Genomic DNA, 16,983 nt, shown 5'->3' on the forward strand with positions numbered 1-16,983 from the left:
AATGTTTGTGTTGCCAAGCGGCAACACTGTGCAATAGTGGAATGACATTATTACAATAGTTTAGCTAGCTAGCAAGGTCAGCTGCAATTTGGAAGTTGGGGATCAACGATCATGACCACATTACCAATCTCTAGTGTCCTCTTGTCGGTTTCCCATTTCTGGCGGGCTTGGAGGTTGGGTAGGTAATACTTCAGGAAGTGCCTCCAGAAATTATCTGCAAGCAGTTGACTGTGGCGCCAGCGTCGGCGACTCAGGATCTCAGAATCTTGGTAGACTACCTGAGGTAAGGATGCATCTCGACGTCCAATCAGGAAGCAGAACGGGGTGATTGGGTCGGGGTCGGCTACATCCGAGGAAGTATACCCAAGTGGCTTCGAGTTGAGAACCCCTTCAACTTCAGCCAAGATTGTTCTCAGTACTTCCTCGGTGACTGTCTGGGCCCCGATGGTCACTTTGAGGGCTGCTTTGATCGAGCAGATTTCCCTCTCCCAGCAACTGCCGAAGTGAGGTGCACCTGGTGGGTTGTAGACAAATTTGATTTGCTGGCCGGCGAGGTGACTTTGTAGTTCATTCTGCATGGCAGCAAAGGACTCACTCAGTTCACGTTCTCCGCCTTTAAAGTTAGTGCCCTGGTCACAGAGCAACTCGTATGGTTTTCCTCGGCGTGCGATGAATCGTCTCAGGGACATTAAGAACGAGTCCGAGTCAATACTATGAAGAATGTCAAGATGGATTGCCCTGATGGTCATGCACTTGAACACTACACCCCATCTCTTCTCGTTGCGGCGGCCAATCTTGATAACAAAGGGGCCAAAACAGTCCATGCCTGTTGAACAGAAGGCTGGTTTGAAGTACCTCTGTCTGGTGAGAGGCAGGTCGGCCATGAGGGGAACTTCTGGATGACTTCTCCATTTTCTGCACTCCACACACTGCCGCTGGTATCGGTGGATGGCTTCACGGCCTCTTAATATCCAGTATGTCCTTCTTATTTCGGGCAAACAAACGTTCCGAGCCAGGGTGGTGCAGTTACCGGATTCTGAGGGTCAAGGACAATTGGATGTAAAGCATCAGCTTCCAGCACCTCACAGTGACGCAAACGATCTCCTACTCTAATCAGTCCCATAGCAGAGTCAAGTTCGGGGGAGAGTGAAGCCAATCTGCTTCTACCTGACACTGGTTTTCCTGACCTCAGGAGACTCAACTCAGCAGGAAAGGACTCAGCTTGGGCTTGACAGAGGCTGACAGAGTGTCGTATTGCTCTGGCTTTGGCAAGGGCGTGGTAACAGTCACTGACCCACAGAACGCAGACCGTCGTAACTCACGGCTTTGCTCCTCAAGAGATAAGGGAGGTTGTTCAGGCCAGCTATCTGGTGGCAGCTTGAGGAATGGTGGACCCTGACTCCACCGACTCCCTCTCGAGAGGTCTCGGAGAAACTTGCCTCGAGTTAGATCGTCCGCTGGGTTGTCTCCAGATTTGACGTAGTGCCAGGAAGCAGATGCTGTCAGCTCTTGAATCTCTTCTACACGTGTCCCTACAAACACTTTGTAGCGGCATGAGCTGGATTTCAACCATGTAAGCACTGCGGTGGAGTCTGACCAGAGTGCAACAGAGTGTATGGGGATTGTAAGTTCTGTAACTAGAAGTTTGAAAAGTTGAGAACCACTGAGAGCTGCACATAGCTCCAGACGGGGTATGGACTGCTGCTTGCGGGGGGCAACTCTAGACCTGGCAGCCATAAAGGCAACTTCAACTTGTCCCTCTTTACTCTCTGTCCGCAGGTAAGCCACTGAGCCGTATGCCTGTTCTGATGTGTCACAGAAGATGTGCATCTCATGTCTACAGGACGGGTGATCCATCTTCAAGCTGAAATAACATCTGGGCAGAGATATCTCATCTAGACTACTCAACTCTTTCTCCCATTCACACCACAAGGTAAGGAGGTCCTCAGGTAACTGTGGGTCATCCCAGTCACGTCTCTTGTCCCATAGACGCTGCACCAATATCTTGGCTCTGGTAGTATAAGGGATGATATAACCAAGGGGGTCATATTGGCTTGCCAGTACACAGTAGATGTTGCGCATTGTCACGGTGGAGCAGCGTTTACCTCTATGTTTGTAGCGGAGAGTGTCAGACTGGCAGTGCCAGTGGAGTCCAAGTGTAGACTCACAGACATCTTGCTGACCTTGAAGGAGCCAGAGATCACAGGCATCTGACCTAGATTCAGGGGGGAGGTGATTAATTGCGTATGGGCAATTGCTGGCCCACTGCCGCAGTTCAAAGCCACCAGAAGCTAAAAGTGAACAGAGCTGATCAACCAAGTCTTTGGCTTCTTCGTCGGAGGTAACGCTATGCAGACAATTGTCAACATAAAACGACCTTTCAATGACTTCTCGGACTTTGTCTCCAGGCAGGCTGTGATCCACGACGTGCCTTTGTAGGGCGTAGGTGGCACAACAGGGGCTGCATGTCGTGCCGAAGGGAAGCACCTGCCATTGATACACGTCTGGAAGTAGCTCTGGCTTCAAATCCCTCCACAGGAATCGAAGTAAGGGCATGTCATCAGGGAGCAGCCTCACCTGGTGAAACATACCTTTGATGTCCCTGCTTACAGCTATGGAGTGCTCACAGAAGCGGAGTAACACGGCCAGCAGTGATGGGCTTAACGTGGGTCCTGGAAGAAGGAACTGGTTTAGGTTCTGACCCTCGTACTCGAAGGAACAGTTATAAACAACCCTGTTTTTGCTATTATGCTGCACCATGTGGTGGGGAATGTACCACGACTCTTTGGAGTTCTCAACCTCACTTAGCTCCAGCTTTACTGCATAGCCAGCCTCCTTCAGTTTAGCGATCTCAGCCTGGTAGGTTGAAGCCTGATCAGAGTTCTTTAGCAGCTTCCTTTCCACACTCCTAAGTTGAGGGAGAACGGCTTCTTTGGGCATGGTTAAGTGTGGCATGTTCTTTGCCCGAAGGAGTGGCGTGGCATAACGCATAATGCCGTCAACATTTACTCTTGTTGTTTTCTCCTGTAGCAGTTGGATGGCTTCCTGATCCAGCTTGGATCGTGTTACAACCTTTTCACTGTGGTAGGGAACCACATCCATCTGCCATAGTCTCTCAACATGAGCGAACAGGTCAGAGTTGGGGGGAACAGATGTGAAAACACACTGGTGAACATTTAGTCCATGTTTAATCTCATGCGTGGGGCCTTGAAGTGTCCATCCTAGGCGGGTCTTAACTGCTGCAGGTCCGCCTGGTGGGCCTAGCAGGACGGGTTCAATAGGTGTGATGAGATGCGGACAGTCTGAACCAATCAACAGCACAGGTTGTACTCTATCCATTTGTTGCAGTGGAAGACCTGCTAGGTGTCGATACTTCTTCTGTAAAGATTTCACCGGATAAGTATGTTCAGCAAGGCCAAGTCTCTCAGCTGTGAATGCACCTCTGATGAGGAATTTCTTGTGAGAGTTGGACACGGGAGCCACTGTGAAAGAAACAGCCGCCCCATGGAGTACCTGCTGATCTTGCTTCACTGTTCGCAGGATCAGGTCTTCTGGCTGTCCTTTGAGGTTCAGCTGCTGAGCTGCGGCATGGAGGAGAATAGTCCTTTCAGACCCGTCATCCAGCACTGCATATATCTCCATTGATGCATCCCCATTTGTTATGATTACCTTACTTACTTTCAGGAGTACTCTGCGGCTGCTGACAGAACGGTCCACATAGAAGATATCCTTGGTGGTACTCACAAGGCAAGAGTTCTCTTTGAGTTCAGCCTCAGCGCTGGTATTCACAACTCACTCATTCAAGTCGTGCAATACTAGGAGGTGTTTCCTATTGCAAGTCTTGCACAGAGCCTTCAAAGTGCAGCTGGATGCGTGATGATTGCAGCCACACCACCAACATCGGTTATTCTTGCGAATCCAGGCTTCTTTTTGGTCTCTAGTCAACTCTCTAAAGTTGTGACATCCATTAAGGAAATGGCTAGCAGTGTCACAGTAAGGGCAGTAGGCACGTGACTTCCCTCTGTACCTGTTGGAGCAAGGTCTGGACTCTGGAGCAGACACTCTGGGTTCACCATCTATAAAAGGCTTCTCTGTACCCATCAGGATGCTTGTGGGTTTTGCTGGGAACTTGGAGTCATAACGGCCATCTCTCCTCTTGGTTGTTGAGTCAGGAGCGCAAGTAACTGTTCTAACAGTATCATCCTGAACTTGGAGCTCGTACTCCAACCAATCCGTAAAGTCAAGAAGAGTAGGAACCGTTATTCTTGATGGGTGAACATACCTCTTGAAACTGGTCCTAAGCTCGTGTGGAAGTTTGCCTTGTAGCCTGGAAACGTGCGAACCACATTCCAATTCAGCCGCCCCTTCTGACCCCACCTGCTCTAGCATACTCACTAATGAATGGACACGGAGGGCAAATAGCTTGAATGCTTTAACATCTCCTGACCTGATGTTGGGACCTTCCAGAACTTCGGCAATGTTCCGCAGAACAAGCTTGTGTGGTTGACCATACATCGTTACCAGAGCTCGCATGGAGTCTGTGTAGGGTCTCACAGAATTACAGTAAGAATCGGCTACCAACAGTGCTTCTTCTATCTTTAAGTGATCAGTCAGGACCTGATATTTGAAGCGTTCAGCTGCATCTGCTGGGAGAAGGTTCTCTAGTGGCATCCGCAGTCTCGAAAACTGTCTCGGGTCTGCTGACATTAAGACGGGTATGGTAGGTGCTGGTCCCCGGTAAATCTTCTCTTGCATGTATACCATCTCAGCTCTAGGTGTAATCTCAGGTCGCTGTGGTAGGTGGAACTCCCTCTCATCTGGATAATGCCCGTGTGTGAATGGAGGATTGTCGTCATAGTAATGAACAGCTTCAGCAGGCTGTGAAGACCTCCGTGGGGTAACGCAATGGCTCTCACTAGCACATGTCTTTTCTAACCTGGGTGAATGTGTGAAGTCCCTCTGCCTTGTCAGCTGCTCACACTGGACAGATCTGTGCTGGAAAACATTGCCAGAACATGCTGCAGGCTCCCTCCGGGTAACTGATGGATGCTGGCTACGTGTCGGTTGGGGCACCTTAGTACAAGGGGCTGGCACTGGGGTCACTGAGCGGTGAGGAGTCTCTATGCCTGTGGTGATCTGCTGGATCTCTTGCTTTAATGTAGCTTTCTCTGCCTTAAGCCCTTGTAGTGCAGACAGGATCTCGGGTAGGATGTGGCTATGTAGCTCATCACTGTCTCTCTTCAACTCGTTCCACATAGACTTAATGTCGGATAACTGTTGGGCTTGAAGGTGAAGCTCATCATCCTCTGATTGTGTATCCTCAAATGTCAATCGCCAGTCGTCTTGAAGTAGTAGATCACCTGCATATGAGGGCTGGTTCTTTGGAGATGATGATCTTGATACATACTCTGGCGTGGGTGGAGCTTCCTCTACTCTGGCTTCATCCAAATGTTCAGTTGGTACTGCTCTCTTCACATAGCCTGATCCAGGGATTTGATAATCTGCCAAATGTGCAGGTGGCCTTATTTGTCGCCGAGGGCGGACAACAGGAGGATCTGGCTTGGAATTGGACGTCATCTCTCTGCTGTGATTCATTATCCGGCTCGAAGGACCACTTGAAATGTAGGGGGTTCGGAAGATGCACTATTTGGATGGGTATGAAACGCAGCAGGCAGTCGGTTAGGACTGAATGAGACGACTCTTAATTGAAGAGGCACCAAGCAATGTCTAGGTTCCTTTTAGTTTACTGAAGAACTTGGAGTATACATGTGTGGTTCTGCAAGAATTGAACAAGAGAAATAAATTAACTGATATATACATACATGTGCTACTCAAATATAAACATCCACTTTAAATAATTAAACAGCAATCAAATGAACATAAGTAAATGACAATAATGAAGTATTCCGAACAGGTTCGGGTGCCAATTCTCCGAATGTCCACAAGAGGGCGCCACCAGCATGTGAATGCCGCCCAACGTGCACCAGCGAACACAAGCATGTGACAAAAGGCTGATCATCGCATGATAATAATCATCTCCGAATAGGGCGTACATACAGCAATAACATGGGAATACTAAGATATACACTAAATAGAAAGATTAACAACATCCTGACTGTATTAATCAACAACTCTTATGGACTCGGAACAAACAGACGATTGCTCAATTACAACAGAAATATATATAGTCAATACTCACTTCTTTCACATGCATGCACACAGTAACTCGTTATAAACTAGAACTTAATGGCAATCCAGCTTGGATGGCCGAGTACGTTCCCTATCGATACTTCACTCGTACTGCGTCTTGCTAAAGACGCTAAGGGGAACAAGTACAATCCCGCCGTGCTATGTTAGAGGAACGACTAATGCTTTAACTTGCTTTGAGCACCAAGGGCCCAGAGGGACCAAGTAATTGTAGGGAAGCCCCACAGAAAGCGACAGGGCCAAACTCACAGAGGTCGGCCCGGCACTAATTAATCGTTACCAGAAAAATTGTACAGCCTCGGAACCCAGTGGGGGCCAAGAGCGTACCGAGAAGGCAAATGCCTGTGGCCGCCGCACGAATCTCTGCAATGGAAACTCCGTTAGACCAAGCCCAGAAAGAGGCAACGCCTCTCGAGTGGGCTCTTACTCACAGGGGGCATTGAAGGCCCAAAGAAGAGTATGCTAGCTTGATAGCATCAATAATCCATTTGGAAAGTCTCTGCTTCGTGACCGGAGACCCTCTGGTGTGGTCACCGAAGCATACAAAAAGCTGATCCGACCGTCTGAACGGGGCGGAACACTCAATGTATATCCTCAATGCCCTGACGGGGCTGAGTAGATTTAGCTCTTGGTCCTGCTCTGAAGGAGGAAGTGCCGAAAGAGCTATGACCTGTGCTCTGAACGGAGTCGAGAGCATTTTAGGTACATAACCATGCCTCGGTTTCAGGATGACCCTTGAGTCGTTGGGCCCGAATTCGAGGCAGGTAGGACTCACTGAGAGCGCCTGCAGATCACCCATACGCTTTACCGATGCTAACGCCAGTAGCAGAGCGGTTTTTAGCGTCAGGGGACGAACAACTAGGTTGTTCCTGCCCGCTGACTGGCCAGCTATAGGAGCATGTGAGGCTGCTACATAGACCTTGAGCGTGGAAGGGGAACGACCCTTATCCAACAGCTCCTGCAGGAAGGACAATATCAGAGATATGTCGCAGGAAATTGGGTCTACACCGCGGGCCATACACCAAGCGGAGAACAAGCATGAAACGCACTGGCCGTGACCGTCAGTGGCGTGCAGGGGAGCCCTGCACGAGTGACAGTAGCGGCGCGGCATTTGTAACAACACCGGAAATTTGCTCTTAGAAATTTGCTCTTATAGTCGCCAGATAGAGGCCGGGGTACGAGCGACAGTAGCGGTGCGGCATTTGAAACAATGCAAGAAATTTGCTCTTATAGTCGCCGAATAGCGGCAGGGGACCGGGAGACCACGCTGCTGCAGACGCCGAAGGCAGCTGAAGAGCGGCGAAGTCAGCCGAGCAGAGAGGGGTCTTGATCCGCTGTGAGGCTTGTTCACGGCGAAGGCTTCTAGTCTCGTAGTGCGAAGATCTGTTGTCGTCGCTGACGGAGAAGAAATCTGAGGATCCTATGGCGAAGTGCACGCTTATATAGCCAGATATACACTGCACGAACCAATGGCCGTGCAGTTTCACTGCGTGAATGAAAAAGGCTTCAGTATTCGGAGAAAAAGGAGTTTCCCCTTAGCGTCTTAAGCAAGACACAGTACGAGTGAAGTATCGATAGGGAACTTTGATTCAAGCTTACAACATTAAAAAAACACTTTGTTTTCAGGTGGACAATATCGCACTGAGCGTATTCAGGCTAACCGTAGGTGGTTTCATTCCTTTTCTCTTCTACATTTATCAACCAGATTCTGTAATGAATAAACACAATTGCCATGTACATATCATGTATGTCTTGTCTAATTATTTAATGTTTAATTATTACTTATTATTACTAATTATTACTTATGTCCAATTATTAAAGCAGCACTATGTAACTTTTGGCGCTCTAGCGGTTAATAAACAGAACTGCACACATCCCGCGGAAGAACATTCCAACTGGAGCTACTTCTCTAAGTTTATGTCTATGGCGATTCACGCAGGCATGTGTTACTTACTCCGCAGCGGTGACGACCCGACCAGGCTACAATAGTCCAAATATAAGTACTTATTAGGGTGATATCAAGCAAATTGGGCCATCAGGTAAAATGGGCCATTTAAGGTTTGAGTGTCTTATCTCTTTAAAAGTTAACAGCCAATGACTGTAAAGAATTTCAAACTGATGCCATAACAGTACTTGATATTTAGCAAATTATTTTATTGGTCTGAGGTTGCTCAGGGGTGAGGGGCAATGCCTCATTTTGAGACCGCACAAGAAAAAAGCAAGCTGAGTGGCCTGACATATCCAATCTTACTTCTCAATAATAAGGTTGATAAATAAATAAAAAACAAATGCACAATTAAAAATAATGATTCATAACCAATGTCTTGATGGCCTCTGTGAGATAAAATGCCGATTTTGCTAAATAATCCAGATTTTTATATAAAAAAAAGCATTTTTAGTTACTGGCCCAATTTACCTGAATGTGTTAAGATAAAATGAGCCATTAATTTCAGTTAAAATGGGCCACCTTCTGAGATGAGTTTAAGCAGAAATTCTGCTGGTTTCTCTTATTAAAAATTATTTATATTATTGATATATTGTATTGAATTTGTGACATACCTTTTTCACATTTTACCTTCTAAATGTGTTTGTATGTGATGTGTGTTTATGTGTGCTTGACTATGTTTGTGTGTGCATGTTAGTGAGGCATGTGTATGTGTGTTGAAGAGTATGTGGTGAAGAGAATGGCATTTTTGATGATGACGGCTTTATCTATCAAGACTGTTTTTGAAAAACTTTCAAATCGCGCGCTCACACACACACACACACACACACACACACTAGTTGTTCAGGTTACTGTTACATTTTTTTTTATTAAATGTATGTTTTATTGATGAAATTGATTGAAAGGTTTGAGTGTCTTACCTCTTCTCTTTGAAATTCTTTGGCTGTTAACTTTTAAACTGTTGTCATAACACTACTTGTTATAGTTATTGTTACTTTTTTTAATGACATTTGTTTTATTGATGAAATTGATTGAAATTTATGTTCTAATGTAATTTAATAACAATGTTACACTGTTACATTATAAAATTAAATATAATTAAATGTGTTTTATCAGAAATGTCTCTATTGCACTTTGCAGTTTGCCTGGCCCATTTTTGCTGATCAGCCGGCCCATTTTACCTGAACACTGCTATCTCAAAAAATGTGGGGCAGCTAATGTTTCAAAACCTGTAGGGCCTGAGCAATTATATTTTAATACATCGATTCAACACAAAAATATTAAAAACAGTCCTTATTAATCATAAGAACACAGTTAAATGTCATACATGGGTTTTTTGTTAGTGTCCCAAGCGATTAACCAAAAAGTGGCCCAATTTACCGTAGTGATTCAGAATAAGACAAAAACGCGGTTTGGAAGATAAATTCATGGTGTACTCGCTCATTAAATACATTTAGCAAATTTTGAACACAGAAAAAGTTACATAGTGCTGCTTTAAGTTAATGTAAATTGTTGTACTTGATAAGAAATGAACGTCTTTTATTGTCTTTTTAATCACTAAACCTTCTTCATTCCCAGCTTTCTATCCAGTAGCTGAGGGTATGTGTGACAATGTTCCAACATTTTGTGTCCAAAAACCTTTTATAACAACAACAACAATAATAATAATAATAATAATAATTCAATTTTAGCTAAAATAAATCAACTGCTCTTTGATTTTCAGTGATAAAGACTCATATAATGGTGTGAAAATAAATAAAATAAGGCATTAGGTGTGATTCTGAAATGAAGCCTTCTGATATGAAACATTTGAAAATACATTTGAATCATGAAAATAAATGTTTAATATTTTAAAATTTAATTTAAATGTAGCTCTAGTTTTGTGATAGTAATTGTTATGAAATATTTTATGAATAACTGTTGTGTTTTTGAGTTTTTACCGCAATTGAATTACTAAATAATTTAATAATTTCTCTATTTAATTATTTAAAAAATGCATTGCTACAACTTTTTCATAATTTATTGATTTTATTATTACATTATGAGTGCTGTGACTTATTGATAAACTTAGCATGAAAAATGTAATTACTGCATAAGTAGCCTGTCTTTGACTTATTAATGACTAAACCCTTTTTTTAGATTTCAAGTTTAGCGGCATATTGCTCGCTGGTATGTATGAAAATGCTGTAACTTTGATTCTGCCTTGTGTCAGGTAAATGCATACAAAATACACATTAGTTCTAATTTGATCAGTTACACCTTCTTTTGGTCTTAAATCAAAAGCCCATGTTTCTGGGGAGTGTAACTGTTCTCTCTACTATGTCAGGTACATAAAGTGCTCTCAAACTTAATTATTATACAATTACAAATTATACAGTACAAAAAAAATGACTTAGCATGAAAAGCTTTATTATTAATAGCCTGTATTTGGCTTTTTAGTGACTAAACCTATTTTTTTAGAACAAATGCCCATCGTTACAGGGAGAGTAACTGTACTTTCTACAATGTCAGGTACATAAAGTGCTCTCAAACTTAATTATTATACAATTTCTATAGAATAATTATGATGCTGCATTTGGTTATGTTTTGTCTTAGCTCCACCAGCTCATAGCAGTCGTTTCCTGCTGCCTGTTGTTGGTCAGTCTAAGCCGCTTTGTTTTGACGTTCCTGTTCCTTACAAACTCCGACTCCTACAGGATTCAGCTTCAGGTTACTATTACACATTTACTACATGCACATCCTTTTGAAAGTCGCCTTTTTCTGGAATTAAATGTTTTGTACTGTGTGTCCTAGAGTTCTCTATGAATGGAGAATCCATGACTGGACAAAATGGATGTCGTAAAATTGCATTTCATTACAAAACAAACCATCATCTGACAATAAGCACAAAATCTATCAGATACCACGACGGCCAGAATCATGTTGAGTTTCTGTGGGACCAGGAACCGACCCAACACAATACAGAGGAGTAAATACTACTCAAACTATATGTTTCACTAAATTTATGTACAGTATGTTAATCTGAGAGCTAGAATTTACTCATCAGCTTCTCTGTTTCAACAGCGTGTCTCTGATTCTACGGAGTAATGAAATAGACATCACCATGGGAAATATCTGTGTCATTATTCTGCTTCACAAGGAAAACGGGGACGTGTTTCTGTGGCCTGCTGTTCAGCAACAGCCAAAAGATGTCAAGTTGACAGGCATTTTAGGTTAGAGTGCTTCACTTTTAAACATTTAAGCATGTATCAACAGCCAAAAGATGTCAAGTTGTCGGGTATTTTAGGTAAGAGTATTGCAAAATCAATCATACGTTGTGTATCAACACTAAATCTCAACTGATAACAAAGATGGTCTGTCGGTGATGATATTGTGGTTATTAATCCAAAACTCACAAAAAATTACAATGTCTGTTGGTAATATTTTAAGGAGAGGCTGATATTTCATATGAGGAGATCCCAGGATCACAAACCACAACTTTAAAGTTAAAGGACCATGAAGTGAAGACATCTTGGTAAGTGATCAATAAATGTACACTACCAGTCAAAATTTGTAAAAATTACATTAAAAAAATGTTTGATTAATTTAGGGAAAACTTAAGACAGAGAGATTATATGACAAATGATATTACATTTAATTTAAATAAAGGTAAATCATATTAAATAAAAATATTTTATACACTACTGTTCAAACATTTAGGGTTGGCAAGGCTGCATTTATTTGAACAAAAATACAGTAAAACAGTAATATTGTGAATTCTTGTTACAATGACTGTTTTCTCTCTTCATATATTTTCAAATGTCATTTATTCCTGTGATGCAAAGCTGAATTTTCAGCAGCCATTACTCCAGTCTTCAGTGTCACACGATCTTTCTGAAATCATATGCTAATTTGGTGCTGAATTTTTCAAATCTTAATTATTACAAACTTTTGACCAGTAGTGTACATTTAGCTGAACTTCCATAAAACTGCATTTTGGCATATGATGTTATTATATATTTTTAAGTAAGTGTATATTGTTATTTCAGGGTGATGGTGAAGGACTACAGACTTGCTACTGCTCCTGTGGTTGGATGTTGGCTTGTACCATTCCAGGCTGTTGCGCAGCGAGAGCTCGCTGACTTCACTGTCACTCAGCTGTAGAGTTCAGCAAAAATCATTTTTATTGTCCATTATCGTGCTGACTTTTTTAATAATATAACATATTCTTTAAATGGACATTGTTTATGAGCTATAAAACGGTCATCTATTGGCAAATAGTAGGGGCATGACAATGTTATTTCCAGTGTACCACATCTTTTGCATGCATTGATAACCATGTACAATAATTTCACATCAATAGTCAACCCAAATATTCATTTAAAGTGATTTCCATCTGTGTATAATGTTCTGTTTTAGAGTGCAAGATTTGCTCACCACTTGTTGCAGTATAAAATAGCAATTAAAATTTCACACCAAACATTTTATGTATACATAGTAACCCTTCGATTGGTGCTTATTCCTGGAAAATATGCTTTTTTGTGGTCCTGCCTGATAATAAAAGTAAAAGCTTAACACCAAGTTTCTACAGAATGCATTTACAAATTAGATAATATATTTTCTATAAAAGCATGCCTTGTTATTGACTTATGTGGGGTTCAAGAGACTCTGATTGCAAATAAAGGGGGAGGTTTCTGTATCCGTTCAATAATAGCCAATAGCATGATGTGGACTTGAGTTTAAAGGCAGTGTGCATTTGGAGGTCAGTTTCCTGTGCAGGTCATGATGGATCGAGCAGCTCTCCAGCTGATTCTCTTGGGCGTCTTTCTCATCTCAGCCACTTCTGATCCTGTGAAGAAGGTGAGGGTCAAATTTTAGTTCAAGATGAAGAAGACTGAGTCAAATCAGGGTACAAAAACAGATTAAATAGGCCTATCTGTACATGAGATGAAGGTTCAGACAAATTATGTATATCTACTTATACATGTTGAATATACACTACCGTTCAAAAGTTTGAGCTCGGTAAGATAAAAAACAAAAATTATACTTTTATTAATCAAACTGATCAAAAGTGACCATAAAGACTATTCTAATGTTATAAAATATTTCTATTCCTCAAAGAATCCTGAAAAAATGTATCACGTTTCCACAAAAATATTAAGCAACACAACTGTTTTCGACATTAATTAAGAAATAATGTTTCTTGAACGGCAAATCAGCATATTATCAGATTTCTGAAGGATCATGTGACTCTGAAGACTGGAGTAAGCTGACATTACAGGAATGAATTACATTTATAAATGTAAATTGTTATTTTAAATGACAATAATATTTCACAAAATAACATTAAATATAAAATGACTGTTTTATTATATTTATGATTAAATGAATGCAGCCTTGGTGAGCATAGATGTCTTTAAAAAAAACATTTTTTTTAAATCCCAGACATTTGAACAGTAGTGTATTTTGATTTAATATGATTTAGCTTTTCATATAATCTATCTGTCTTAGTTTTTTCTGTATAAAACCACAACGCAATGAACAAAACTAACCGTTTTCAACTGCTTGGTTTCTATGTTGATATATTCAACAGTATTTTCATTTTGATTATGTTATAATACTATTGTTGACAGAAAAAAATATAATTTGAATTGATAGAACTATCTATCTAACTTTCTGTTGCTCAGTTGTGTACACTGAGATGCCGTCATCAAAACATATTTGTCTTTTAGTCCAAAGGCCTTTTTTCCTTGCCATTTCCGAGCAGTAAACATTTGAGCAATCCAATGCGGAAAGGAGGAGTGAATGTGCACCAGCCAATCACTTTCTATTATAAAATATGAGTATACTTCTATTTTTGTGTACTGCTGATGTCTCAACAGAAACAAAATGTGGATATATACAGCTTCTACATTAACTCCACGGTCACCAGTCGCTACGCTACAACAGTCATCACAAGCCGTGTTGCGAACATACTGAATGAATCTCAAGAGATCCAGTTTGAGGTCAAGATTCCCAAGAATGCCTTCATCAGCAAATTCAGAATGTGGGTGAACAAGAGTAGTGTTATATAAGTAGAAATAAAGAGGTAAAGAAGCCATTTATAGTATTTGGCTGTCAGATCAGGTCCATCTGGTGCAGCCGAACAAGAAAATTTTTTTGTTGTTTTTTTTATAAATTCTATCTTCTTCCAAGGATAAATAACCTGTTTGAACTTTTTAAGTACAAGAAGTAGTAGCTAACAGTACAAATGCTTTAATACAAACAAACATCATTTTTTTATATTATGAACATAATTCATAATTCTTTTATTCAAATTATCTTTGTATGTCTGAGATACACAATGTAAGTTTCTGGTATGTTAAGAGAATGTCATTGTGTCATTTTCTCCATAGGACCACAGAGGGAAAAACATATGATGGGGTTGTGAAGGAAAAAGAAGCAGCTCAGCAGCAATACAATCAAGCAGTATCTCGAGGACAAAGTGCTGGATTGGTCAAGTACTGGAATTTATTTAAATTAGGTCCATAAAACTATGTATATATAGCATGTTTAGTAATATGCAGGGATATTTTTTCTATTTCAGATCTGTTGGAAGGACTTTAGAGGACTTTAAAACTTCAGTGACGGTAGCTGCTTTTAGTAAAGTGACCTTTGAGTTGACCTACGAGGAACTGCTAAAGCGCCGCCTCGGCAAATATGAGCTACTCATCAATGCCCAACCGATGCAGCCGGTGGCTGACTTCAAGGTAGAAGAAGATACAAGGAGGAGATGGATAATCAATTTAGATGGAAAGAGAGATAATGTTTATTTTACTTGCATCAGATGGATGTGCACATCCAAGAGAAAACAGGAATTTCCTTCTTGGAGGTGAAAGGAGATTTGAGCACCGGTGATCTGGCCAATGCCATCAAAACCACCAGAGCAGACAAAGACGTAAGAGCTTAAATGAGGGTTAAAACACAGTTTAGATGCTCTCAATATGCTCATACACTTCAAATAAAGATACCAGATGACCGACCAAACTGATTATTTCAGGCATGGGTGACCTTCTACCCCACACGAGATCAACAGACCAAGTGTAAAAGCTGTGGAGAAAATGGGTTGAATGGAGACCTGCTTGTAACATACGATGTTGAGAGACGAAATCCCAAAGGAGAAGTCATGGTACATTTTCAATAACATGCTTTAAAAGAGTAAAATATGTTACGATTTTGGCAAAAATCATGACCTTGGCCATGTAAAAAGGCATCGGTGATATTCATATGTACTTCTCTGTTCTCTCAGGTATCAAATGGCTATTTTGTCCACTACTTTGCACCCTCTGATGTTCCACGTATTCCCAAAAATGTGGTGTTTATCATTGACCGGAGTGGCTCTATGCACGGCAGAAAAATAGACCAGGTTAATCTCAATATTTCAGCCAAATCAAAAGCTTATAATGAGCTATGAAATGTTTTGATGGAAACATCCTTGGGGTATCTTGCAGCATTCAGCATTTCCATGCTAAAAAAATAACAAAAAAACAACAACAACAGGGTTTTCGGTATTGAAGTTAGTTTGGTGTTGTTTTGTTAAAGTTAGTAACAAAACTGTCCATGTCTGGTAGTATGCAGTCGTAATGGAGAAAGAATAACTTCCAGATCTGCTGACAGGAGTGTTTTTCTTTAGACTCGTTTGGCACTGCTAAGGATTTTGAGTGATCTTGATGAGGACGACAACTTTGGATTGATCACATTTGACAGTGAAGTTAGCTTATGGAAACGTGAACTCCTCAAAGCTACTGAGACAAACCTGGAGAATGCGAGATCTTTCGTGAAGGAGATCAGCGATAGAGGAGGTGAGTTACAGCACTAATGCTACATAAGGAGTAAGAAAGTTGAACCTCACAGTGACACAACTATGTTTGGTCTTCCTTCAGCCACAGACATAAACGCTGCAGTTCTAGCAGGAGTGGACATGATCAGTCGACATCCACGAGAGGGAACAGCCTCCATCCTGATCCTGCTGACTGATGGAGATCCCACTACAGGCACAGATTCACACTGACACATACAAACACAAGCTAAAGGGTGTTTTATCACAGCATTAGTTTATTCAGTCAACTTAATGAATAGAACAACACTAAGCTCAGGGCGTTTTTTGGTATTTTCGCCTAAATTTGACATACTCAAATTCAAATGTTTACCCTACACACATAAAATGGAGGAAATGAAAAAAAAAAAGGTTTCATTGTAAAGAAAACCCTTTGAACTACAAAATATGAGTGTAATTCTTTATAAATAACATTATATATTTTTCAAATATTACAATAAACACAAAAAAACATAGGCGCTTTTGGAGTTTTAAAATAAATTATTTTTTTGAAATTCTGTAATTCAGGTTCTATTAGGTCCAGCTCTCTGCAATTTACTTTGTTTGATGCCACTGGATGCCAAAAAGTACCAGAAAAAAAGAATCTTTCAAATAACAGCTTCTAAACAGGAGTTATTACATTATATGTGAAGCGAGTCAAATTGTCTATTTCTGCATCTAAATGTGTCATTGTGAGTTTCCTTTGCAAAAACAGGCTTTATAAAACACATTAACCCCACAATCCTATATTACTCTGTGCCATAAGCCATTTTATTGATTACTGATTGAATTATGTTTTATTTTTATGTTTTTCTAAGTAGTAATATACAAAATGGCACAAGCGAATTGGACCAAATTTCACATATTGTGTATTCTACAATGTTTAATTATTTCAGGATGCACAAGACTGTCTACATTATAAAATATATCTGGTCTATCACAATCTAAAATAGAATCCATATCCTCCAGCTTTATATCATTCCATTTATGTGCATTC

General features: G+C 41.0%; 1 protein-coding gene and 1 pseudogene across 2 annotated transcripts in view; both read left to right on the forward strand.

The window, feature by feature from the left end:
- The window catches only part of LOC107697231 (inter-alpha-trypsin inhibitor heavy chain H3-like), a 32,758-nt gene that overhangs the window by 6,856 nt on the left and 8,919 nt on the right, over nucleotides 1-16,983 (forward strand). Inside the window, exons 15-23 of one of the 2 annotated variants that reach the window (XM_016498042.1) lie at nucleotides 7,834-7,869; nucleotides 9,731-9,751; nucleotides 10,292-10,321; nucleotides 10,613-10,663; nucleotides 10,748-10,861; nucleotides 10,946-11,120; nucleotides 11,216-11,364; nucleotides 11,582-11,666; nucleotides 12,181-12,712. In XM_016498042.1, coding sequence (XP_016353528.1) covers nucleotides 7,834-7,869; nucleotides 9,731-9,751; nucleotides 10,292-10,321; nucleotides 10,613-10,663; nucleotides 10,748-10,861; nucleotides 10,946-11,120; nucleotides 11,216-11,364; nucleotides 11,582-11,666; nucleotides 12,181-12,295 — 776 coding nt within the window. In that variant the 3' untranslated portion in view covers nucleotides 12,296-12,712. Of the gene's footprint in view, nucleotides 1-7,833; nucleotides 7,870-9,730; nucleotides 9,752-10,291; nucleotides 10,322-10,612; nucleotides 10,664-10,747; nucleotides 10,862-10,945; nucleotides 11,121-11,215; nucleotides 11,365-11,581; nucleotides 11,667-12,180; nucleotides 12,713-16,983 lie in introns of those variants that run through there. The other variant, XM_016497971.1, reaches the window with a different exon arrangement.
- LOC107697364 (inter-alpha-trypsin inhibitor heavy chain H3-like) overlaps nucleotides 12,858-16,983 on the forward strand; it is an 11,428-nt pseudogene continuing 7,302 nt past the window's right edge.

The sequence above is a fragment of the Sinocyclocheilus anshuiensis genome, unplaced genomic scaffold, assembly GCF_001515605.1.
Source record: "Sinocyclocheilus anshuiensis isolate Anshui unplaced genomic scaffold, SAMN03320099.WGS_v1.1 scaffold313, whole genome shotgun sequence".
Taxonomy (NCBI): Eukaryota; Metazoa; Chordata; class Actinopteri; order Cypriniformes; family Cyprinidae; genus Sinocyclocheilus; species Sinocyclocheilus anshuiensis.